This window comes from Rhinopithecus bieti, unplaced genomic scaffold (assembly GCF_001698545.2).
Source record: "Rhinopithecus bieti isolate Rb0 unplaced genomic scaffold, ASM169854v2 scaffold_28547, whole genome shotgun sequence".
Classification (NCBI taxonomy): Eukaryota; Metazoa; Chordata; class Mammalia; order Primates; family Cercopithecidae; genus Rhinopithecus; species Rhinopithecus bieti.
The window spans coordinates 1,735,813-1,746,609 of record NW_016813480.1 but is presented as its reverse complement, the minus strand read 5'-3'; the positions used below and the strand labels follow the sequence as shown (position 1 = coordinate 1,746,609).

Sequence of the window (10,797 nt, the reverse complement as noted above, 5' to 3'; positions counted from 1 at the left end):
GCACTCCGTTGCCACCTACCCCTGTTTTTGGTTAAGTCCAGTCAGGTGTTTCCTCTGCTAGGGAGCATAAGGCTTCTTCTATCAAAGTTGTGTATCTGAAAGGAATATATACCAGTGTTAACACAGTGAAAATCACTACCAGAAATTTGTGTGTTTATTGGGACAAATTCTGTTTCTTAACGATAAGGTGTTATTATAAGGTGGGAAATTTATAATATGGTTTTATTGTCCTCTGATTCATTAATTTTACCAATATTTCATTTTGTTTATGTGCAGTGGACCTTGCTTTCGAGGAACTTAAAAATTCTACTAAGACAAGATATTGACCATAGATATTTGAATTCTTGGCATGTTCAGTAATTGTTCTACTGGCTTGTACAAAACGTGAAAAGAGAGAAAATTGGATTTGAAATTTAAAATATAATAAAAACCTTTGAAGTGAAAAGCATTTGAAATAAAGATGCTATATTGGAAAACAATTTGACTCTAGAATTGTACTCTATTTTGGAGTAACCATTCTATTTTATTAGGAAAATGTGAAGAGTAGATGCCTTAGAGAATGGAGGAACCTCTCCCCTTATGGATTGCTCTATCCTCCTCCTCCTCCTCATCATTGTGAAAATAACTACGTTGTAAAGAAAGTCATAAAAGACGAACGTCTTTATTTTTTTTTCATTTTTTTTGAGATGGAGTTTCTTTCTTGTTGCCCGGGCTGGAGTGTAATGGTGCGATCTTGGCTTACCACAACCTCTGCCTCCCAGGTTCAAGCGATTCTCCTGCCTCAGCCTCCCAAGTAGCTGGGACTACAGGCATGTGCCACCATGCTTGACTAATTTTGTATTTTTAGCAGAGACGGAGTTTCTCCATGTTGATCAGGCTGGTCTCAAACTCCCGACCTCAGGCGATCTGCCCACCTTGGCCTCCCAAAGTGCTGGGATTACAGTTGTGAGCCACCGCGCCTGGCCGAATGTCTTTCTTTTAACCAGCCACTTGACACAAAATTGTTAACATTTTGACATATTTAGTCGTTTTTTTCTGTGTATGTGTAAGCACACATAATACCCTCAAATAAAAATGTGTTCCCCTTTCACTTCACATTGTAAATAGTTATTACACTAGAAAGGAACAAAACTTGCTCCTATTTTCTCTCTACTACGTTCTCACACAACACTTTTGACACCAGATGTGTGGAGTGTTTTTCCCACACCAGCCAATTCTCCAATTCTCTGGTTACCACCTGGGTGTCCTACAATTCAGTTATGACACTACCTGGAGTTAGTGCAGACTCCAGAGGTTAAAAGCTCAGTCACACAAGACTGCTCTCCACTTCAGATACCAGTGACATGTAGCGGGTCCCCAGATTATACACACTTCTATCCGACTTTGCTACAAATTGGGAGTTCCCATGACCCCTCCTCAGGTTTGATAATTTGCCATGATGGCTCATGGAACTCAGGGAAACACTTGCTTGACTGGTTTATTACAAAGGATACAGATGAACAGTCAGATGAAAAAGTAAGTAGAACAAGGATCTTTTTTCTCTGTGGAGTTGGGGTGTGCCACCCTCCTGGCTCATAAATGTGTTCACCGACCCACGAGCTCCCTGAACCCCACAGTTGAGAGATTTTTATGGATGCTTCATCTCACAGGCCAGGGAAATTATTAACTCAACCTGTAGCCACTCTCTCCTCACTGGGAGATGGTTGGGTAGTGCTGAAAGTTCCAGACTTGTAATCAGGGCTCGGTCTTTCTGGTGACCAGCTCCCATCTAGGTACCTAACAAAAGTCACCTCATTAGAACAAAAGATGCACCTATCACCTTGGAAATTCCAAGGGATTTAGGAAGTCTGTGTTAAGAACTGAGGTCAAAGACCAAAAATTTGAACCAAAGATGCTCCCAGCACCAAGTATTTGAACAAAGATGCTCCTAGCACCTATCATTTAGGAAACAAGTTTTTCTAGGAGCTCTATGCCAGGAACTATAGATGAAGACAAAAGAAATATGTATTTCTTTCACAGTATGACAGATATACAGTTATTTAGTCTTTATTATCATTTTGTGTAGCAGTTTATTACGGACAATTTTAAACTTCGATAAAAGTAGAGAGGCTAGTGTCATCCCTGTCACCCAGCTTCAACAATGATTGATATTTTCCCAGTCTTACTTTGTCTGTCCTCCTATTTTAGTTCTATTTTGCTGAAGTATTTTAAACATATCCTGGACATTAATTACCATGACTTTGAATTATTTCATGGTAGTTTTTCAGTGGATTTACTTAATCATTCTTCTGTTGTTAGACATGTCGACCTACATGGAAGAAGCTGAGGCAAAATAAATATAAATAGGGAGTCAGCCAGGCACAGTGGCCCTGTAATCCCAATACTTAAAGAGGCCACGATGAGAGGATCACTTGAGGGCAGGAGTTCGAGACCAGCCTGAGGATCATAACAAAATCTCATCTCTACAAAAACAGAAGAAAAGTAGAGAGTTTATTTGGGCCAAACTTGAGGATTGCAACCCAGGAGCACAGACTCAAGTTGCCCTGAATATATCCTCTGATTAGCGGTAGTGGATTTTTAAAGCTGAAATAGGGGGACAGGGAGTGAAAGTGTGTCAGGAATTCTCATTGGCTTACAGAAATTAACATTGATTCAGCTATACATTGTTAAGCTGTAGGGTGATGGTTACAGTGTCCAATGTGGCATTACTAGGTTAATTTATAGCTACTTTTGGCAATAGCAGGCAGTTTCAAGAGATGAGCACGTAGCTCAAAGTGGGGAGTAGGCTGTGACTGCTGTCTCATTTTAATACCTCTCTGGGCCTGATATTAAAAGGGTTTGCATTCTTCAAATAATAAATAGTTCTTTGTTTTTTCCCATTTCACATTGTTTCTAATTCCTTATTAAAGATGAACTTTTTTATATATAAATATTTAGGTGTTTCTGATGATATTCTTCAGCCATATCCTGAAGTTGTAATCACTAAAAAATATGAGCCATTAAAATAAACTTTTTATAATTGTAAATGCAGTACATTTTCATTATGGATGTTTTGGGAAATAAATTTATAAAAGAAGAAAATAAAAATTACCTTATTGTTTTCCAAAGAGACCCAACATCCCTTCTATCCACATTTTTGTAGTTTGCTTCTTACTGGGGTTGAAGGGAGTTTCTCAGTGACTGCCTGGAGAAGAGCAAGCCTACTTGCAGCCCATCTTACTGTTAAACTGGCAGATTAGAAAATAGCTGCATGCTAAGTACTTATTAGGAAGTAACATCTAAGACACAGCGTCCTGCTGATTGCCCTAATAGTTTTAGAGTCCTTCAGTATCATCCTACGCTAAACTCTAAAAAGAACTGTCAGTATTCCTGAATTCCATCCTATTGCTACCTCTGCAGAATTTTTTCCCCCTGAATTTTGAGTTAGTGTGAGTCTGCTGGTTTGTTTCAAAAGATGTGTTGTGAGAAACCGTCTTGAGAAAATTGCTTCTGTTTACCATCCAATGGTTCACAGGAGAAATTATCCTTTTACTGAGTTGAAGAAAGAAAATTTGATGAGGAAACTGGAAATGCAGGTGGTAGAAACTTAATCATGTTGTGTCTGGGGGCTATTTGGTGATTCATAGAAAATAAATTATTTCTGTGGGAAGTAATTAGTCAACTTGAGCACTGTTTAACAGATTTCTAGAGCCAAGCCAATTTTATTTGATCCTGCCTTTTATAAACTGGTAAATAAAAATAAGTGTGATAGATTTGAGACTTTACAACTTATTTAGGAACACAGAAGTGAAATCAATGTTTCATCCTCTGAAATAATTTTAAATACTTGAATTTTCCTTCTCTTTCAGTTCCAGGAATGGATGGAGGTGCTTTAACTGATACAAGTCTCACAGATTCCTATTTTAGCACCAGCTTTATTGGAGTCAATGGATTTGGAAGCCCTGTAGAAACAAAATATCCCCTGATGCAGGTATCCTCAGTATAAATTCATATTGCACTATGAAGTTTATTCTAGGACCAGGGGACATACAGAGTCTTCATTTATTCCTACATTTATTGAGTGGGAGGTGAGATTTTAGGAGGCAGTGAGATGGGTGAGATGTAGGTAAACTATCTTCCATGGGGTTAGAGTTAATGAGAGCTTTTGTAAGTAGGGGTTTGGTAGGGTTGGGGCAAGAGTGACGGGAGTATGTAGAGAGGGTAGTTAGAGACTAATTTCACTTGTGTGTTTTGTTTGTATGTTAGTTAAACTTGGTAGTGATAGCAATTTTGTTTTGTTTTGTTTTGTTTTGTTTGTTTTGTTTTGTTTTGAGACGGAGTCTTGCTCTGTCGCCCAGGCTGGAGTGCAGTGGCCCAATCTCAGCTCTGCAAGCTCAACCTCCTGAGTTCACGCCATTCTTCAGCCTCAGCCTCCCGAGTAGCTGGGACTATAGGCGCCCGCCACCACGGCCGGCTAATTTTTCTTGTATTTTTAGTAGAGACGGGGTTTCAGCATGGTCTTGAACTCCTGACCTTGTGATCTGCCCACCTCAGCCTCTCAAAGTGCTGGGATTATAGGCGTGAGCCACCACGCCTGGCCGATAGCAATTTTAAAATAATGTTTGGAGCAGATTATACATGTATTATAAAAGTGAAGTTACAAAAGGGCCTCCCTTCCATTGTTACTCATCACTTTTCTAGTTAACCTTCCTAGAGGTGGCTGCCATCACTTGTTACAAGTTTCCTGTGTATCCTCTCAGGAATACTCTTTGCATTATAGAAGCATAGTGCTAGTTTTATTTTGTTTAATGCTTACAATGTTAAATGTAAAGTCATAGTACTTGGGGCATTTTACGTTAAAAATGTCTTTGAATATTTTTTTTTTTTTTTTTTTTTTTGAGACGGGGTAGTCTCGCTCATGTCGCGCCCAGGCTGGAGTACAATGGCCGGATCTCGGCTCACTGCAAGCTCCGTCTTCTGGGTCTACACCATTCTCCTGCCTCAGCCTCCCGAGTAGCTGGGACTACAGGCGCCGGCCACATTGCCCGGCTAGTTTTTTGTATTTTTCAGTAGAGACGGGGTTTCACCGTGTTAGCCAGGATGGTCTCGATCTCCTGACCTCGTGATCCGCCCGTCTCGGCCTCCCAAAGTGCTGGGATTACAGGCTTGAGCCACCGCGCCCGGCCTGAATTTTTTTTTAACCCCACTTTGTTGTTTTTGGCTCTTTTTTTCCCCTTTGTTTATCATATGGCTGCATGCAATGCTTAGGAGATTTGTTTTAGATTAGTTTTTGTTGATTAGTATTGCACAATTTTGTAGAATTGGAATAAAATTGGCAAGTATTCTAGTGTTTTTAATTGGAAAACTGCCATAATAGTAAAGGCAACGTATTGTCCTGTCTAGTTTCTTTGATGTACTACTGGATGGTTTTCTCCATTATTACAATACGATATTTGAACACATTTACATTTCTCTCTCTCTCTCTCTCTCAGCTGCGCCTAACAAGAAAAAGGTGTGAGGAATCAGGTAGATGTCTCTCTCGAGACAGGGTCTTGCTGTGTCACCCAGGCTGAAGTGCAGTGGTGCGATCATGGCCCACTGCAGCTTCAACCTTCTAGGCACAAGTCATACTCCTCTCTTGCCTCAGCCTCCTGAGTAGCTAGGACTTACGGGTGTGTGCCACCATGCCCGGCTAATAAAAATAATTTTAGCAGAGATGAGGTCTGTGTTGCCCAGGCTAGTCTCAAACTCCTGGTCTCAAGTGATCCTCCTGCTGTGGCCTCCCAAAGGAGGTATTACAGGTTGGGATTACAGCCATGAGCCACCACTCCTGGCCTGGTGTTTATACTTCAAGCTGAACTGATTTTAAGGGTCTGTATGAAACCAATGCTTTTTTGAATTATTTTAACTTTTATTTATTTCTTGTAGCTATGCATTCTAAAGGTTGTTTATAAACAAACATGCACAGCTATATATAGAAATGGTTATGTTTTATGAACAATGTAACTAGTTTATTGTATAGTTGTACCTTCTTTTAACTGCCCGTGAGCCACAATTTCAGGTACTTTTAATATATATTTTGTATTAAAATTACCTCAGGAACTTAGCTTTTCTTCTCTTTTAAAATTATGCAGACATTAAATAAGAAGTTGAGCAAACAGATTCAGGACTCTAGAATTAAAGCCAGAGCTAGAAATTCCTAACTTATAATTTTAAGGCATTGAGTTAGATGTTATATATGAGACAAGGATTTGTGGGCATGGGATAAAGGGCCTTACAAGATGGAGAGACCATAGAGGCTATGGAGTGAGTCCAGAAAGCATAGAACATGTTTAGAGAACAGATATTTCCTACTTTTATAAGCTGTATAAAGTGTATGAATGATAGTACAAATTGAGAAAGGATATTAGAGCATTTACTGTTTTATTCATAGTCAGCGCGTACCCTCCTCAGTGGATATTGGAATTTATGTTTTACAGACAAGGAAACATAATTATGTGTTTTGCCCAGGCTAATAAGTTATGGAAGGACAATTCAAAATAGGTCTGTAGCTTTGGCTTTAAATACCTGGGTAGTGAGTAAAATTTTCATTTCATGTGGTGGTTTTACATAGTTGTAACCCAAGCAGTAACATTTATAGGAAGATTAGATTATCAGTAATGTGAACAGTAGATTGGAGGGGAAGAAGCAAAGAGGGCCAGTCTTAATTGGTTGGATACTTTTATTTCTGTATTCCTCAGTGATGTTATAAATACATATTTTGTTTTCAGAGAATGACTAATAGTAGCAGCTCCCCAAGCCTTCTAAACGACAGTGCCAAGCCATATTCAGGCCATGGTAAGACCTGTTGCCTTTTGCTTGTGTGTGTCTGTGTATATATTTCTTACTCTAAAAGTAATATACAACCATTGTAGAAATGTTGAAAACTGTAAATGGGTGTAAAGAAGAAAATAAAATTGTTATCTTCCCACTCAGATCTAACTATTGAGATTTAGATCTCAAGCCGGGCGTGGTTGCTTACGCCTGTAATCCCAGCACTTTGGGAGGCTCAGGTGGGAGGACTGACTGAGCCCAGGAGTTTGAAACCGACCTGGGCAATATAGCAAGACCATGTCTCTATTATTAAAGAACAGTCAGCGTATAAGTTACATAAAAAAATTTTGTCAAGCTATTTTGTTAACATCTTGCCCTTTGCACTATTAGTTATTTAATATTAAATTCATGTTAATTTTAATGAAGGTGAGTCTGAAAACCAGGAAGAAGAAGGCAGAGAAATGAAGCAGCAGTCTATTTGTACTACATTGTGAAGAGATTTAAGGTTCCTTTACATAAGAACATTTAATACATTTTTTAGGATTTAGCAGAACATGTAATGAGATTAATAAAAAATTAAAGCTCAGAAATGAAGATAAATATTTCAGTATATCTCATGCATGCCTTTTCAGAGACTCTTCTCATTTGTAAAGTGAGAAATAATTAAGATATATAATTTTGTTTGTAACTTCTTTCTGCAGAGTAGTGGAATTTTGAACCTACAAAATCTTTGGATTTCATGTTTGTATTTTACAAGTCATACTCCTCTCTTGCCTCAGCCTCCTGAGTAGCTAGGACTTACGGGTGTGTGCCACCATGCCCGGCTAATAAAAATAATTTTAGCAGAGATGAGGTCTGTGTTGCCCAGGCTAGTCTCAAACTCCTGGTCTCAAGTGATCCTCCTGCTGTGGCCTCCCAAAGGAGGTATTACAGGTTGGGATTACAGCCATGAGCCACCACTCCTGGCCTGGTGTTTATACTTCAAGCTGAACTGATTTTAAGGGTCTGTATGAAACCAATGCTTTTTTGAATTATTTTAACTTTTATTTATTTCTTGTAGCTATGCATTCTAAAGGTTGTTTATAAACAAACATGCACAGCTATATATAGAAATGGTTATGTTTTATGAACAATGTAACTAGTTTATTGTATAGTTGTACCTTCTTTTAACTGCCCGTGAGCCACAATTTCAGGTACTTTTTAATATATATTTTTGTATTAAAATTACCTCAGGAACTTAGCTTTTTCTTCTCTTTTAAAATTATGCAGACATTAAATAAGAAGTTGAGCAAACAGATTCAGGACTCTAGAATTAAAGCCAGAGCTAGAAATTCCTAACTTATAATTTTTAAGGCATTGAGTTAGATGTTATATATGAGACAAGGATTTGTGGGCATGGGATAAAGGGCCTTACAAGATGGAGAGACCATAGAGGCTATGGAGTGAGTCCAGAAAGCATAGAACATGTTTAGAGAACAGATATTTCCTACTTTTATAAGCTGTATAAAGTGTATGAATGATAGTACAAATTGAGAAAGGATATTAGAGCATTTACTGTTTTTATTCATAGTCAGCGCGTACCCTCCTCAGTGGATATTGGAATTTATGTTTTACAGACAAGGAAACATAATTATGTGTTTTGCCCAGGCTAATAAGTTATGGAAGGACAATTCAAAATAGGTCTGTAGCTTTGGCTTTAAATACCTGGGTAGTGAGTAAAATTTTCATTTCATGTGGTGGTTTTTACATAGTTGTAACCCAAGCAGTAACATTTATAGGAAGATTAGATTATCAGTAATGTGAACAGTAGATTGGAGGGGAAGAAGCAAAGAGGGCCAGTCTTAATTGGTTGGATACTTTTATTTCTGTATTCCTCAGTGATGTTATAAATACATATTTTGTTTTTCAGAGAATGACTAATAGTAGCAGCTCCCCAAGCCTTCTAAACGACAGTGCCAAGCCATATTCAGGCCATGGTAAGACCTGTTGCCTTTTGCTTGTGTGTGTCTGTGTATATATTTCTTACTCTAAAAGTAATATACAACCATTGTAGAAATGTTGAAAACTGTAAATGGGTGTAAAGAAGAAAATAAAAATTGTTATCTTCCCACTCAGATCTAACTATTGAGATTTAGATCTCAAGCCGGGCGTGGTTGCTTACGCCTGTAATCCCAGCACTTTGGGAGGCTCAGGTGGGAGGACTGACTGAGCCCAGGAGTTTGAAACCGACCTGGGCAATATAGCAAGACCATGTCTCTATTATTAAAGAACAGTCAGCGTATAAGTTACATAAAAAAATTTTGTCAAGCTATTTTGTTAACATCTTGCCCTTTGCACTATTAGTTATTTAATATTAAATTCATGTTAATTTTAATGAAGGTGAGTCTGAAAAACCAGGAAGAAGAAGGCAGAGAAATGAAGCAGCAGTCTATTTGTACTACATTGTGAAGAGATTTAAGGTTCCTTTACATAAGAACATTTAATACATTTTTTAGGATTTAGCAGAACATGTAATGAGATTAATAAAAAATTAAAGCTCAGAAATGAAGATAAATATTTCAGTATATCTCATGCATGCCTTTTCAGAGACTCTTCTCATTTGTAAAGTGAGAAATAATTAAGATATATAATTTTGTTTGTAACTTCTTTCTGCAGAGTAGTGGAATTTTGAACCTACAAAATCTTTGGATTTCATGTTTGTATTTTGAAAAATTTATTACTTCTGTCTTTAACAACTTAATATTTTTATCTTTTTAGTAATAATATCAAATACCTGGTGATAGACTTTAAAATATGGAATAGTTTGTAGAGTAGCTGGTTTTAAAGCCTTGCTGAGGTGTTGAAATCCAAGACAGGATCTCTCAGACTCTGTGGTTGACACCGCCCCACCCCCCCCACCCTCCTTTTTATCCTTCCCAAGATTTGGTCTCAAGATTATAAACCTTTATTTACTTTAGGTCAACTTACTGCCTTCATAAACACACACAATAGTATGGTTAAGAGGTTTTTTTCTCTATTTGATTTTTCTTTTGGTTCTAGTCAAATAGATCTATCCTGATCCATACAGCTTTTGAATATTTGAGCAAATTAGTTCACCAGTTTGTGTTTCATTTGCTCAGAAAATATTTGAACATAACTGTGTGTTAGATACTAAGTTTAATTATTGTGTCATTTGACTTTTTTTATATAGGCATTGTCCAGTTAAGCAGTTACTAGATTTGTGGGTTACCCAAGTTTTATGTGTGGAAACTTATGTAACTTACCTTTCAGATCCTCTAACTTCACCTGCTTCATCCTTGTTTAATGACTTTGGTGCCCTCAACATCTCTCAGAGACGAAAGGTAGGTGAAATTGAAACTTGAATTAAACTAAATGGAATTTAGAAGTGATGTTGGCATTGTTACCTATGTAATGTCAATGTTTTCGTAAGTGGAGGGAGAGCTTTTTATGGGCTTTAGTGTTTTTCCTGCATTTTGTTTATCCTTTTCTTTATCTTTTTATATGTGGAAATTTATTTGATCTCTGCATGGAATAGAGGTTTTGTGTGAAGGGATGAAATCCTGCTTATTTTTGTTCATTTTATTTATCTCAATGTATTCTATTTTTAAGATAACATCTGATTTAATGTTATAGTTGCTGTTAATGTGACCCATTGTAAGCATATTCATCATGTTTAAACTTTATTTTTTGATGGCTTTATCTAAATTTCAAAGATTCTTCCCTAATTTACTCCTCATTACAAGGCAAACTTAAAATTTTCAACTTTTCATAATTGGCCCAACAGTTTAAAAGTTGAAAATCTCTTCACATTAGAAATTTAATTTTATTTGGAATTTAGATTGATAGACCATATATGGATTTTTGAAGTATTTTATAAGGACTGATGTTGTGACAAGCTGAATAATTTGATGCCTTTGAGTCTTAATGAGAATCTTGTTAATACTAATAATCATCTAGAGAAGATAGTCTTTTTTGGTTAGGACCAGTAACAGCTAAAGATGTTAA

The 10,797-nt window shown here is 37.3% G+C and overlaps 1 protein-coding gene across 4 annotated transcripts in view; it reads left to right on the top strand.

Moving 5' to 3' along the window:
• The first annotated feature begins 3,786 nt into the window (after positions 1-3,786).
• PAN3 (poly(A) specific ribonuclease subunit PAN3) overlaps positions 3,787-10,797 on the top strand; it is a 127,300-nt gene continuing 120,289 nt past the window's right edge. For 2 of the 4 annotated variants that reach the window (XM_017848497.1, XM_017848498.1), the window contains exons 1-3: positions 3,787-3,970; positions 6,750-6,816; positions 10,063-10,133. In XM_017848497.1, coding sequence (XP_017703986.1) covers positions 3,857-3,970; positions 6,750-6,816; positions 10,063-10,133 — 252 coding nt within the window. In that variant the 5' untranslated portion in view covers positions 3,787-3,856. Of the gene's footprint in view, positions 3,971-6,749; positions 6,817-8,691; positions 8,769-10,062; positions 10,134-10,797 lie in introns of those variants that run through there. The other 2 variants (XM_017848500.1, XM_017848499.1) reach the window with 2 other exon arrangements.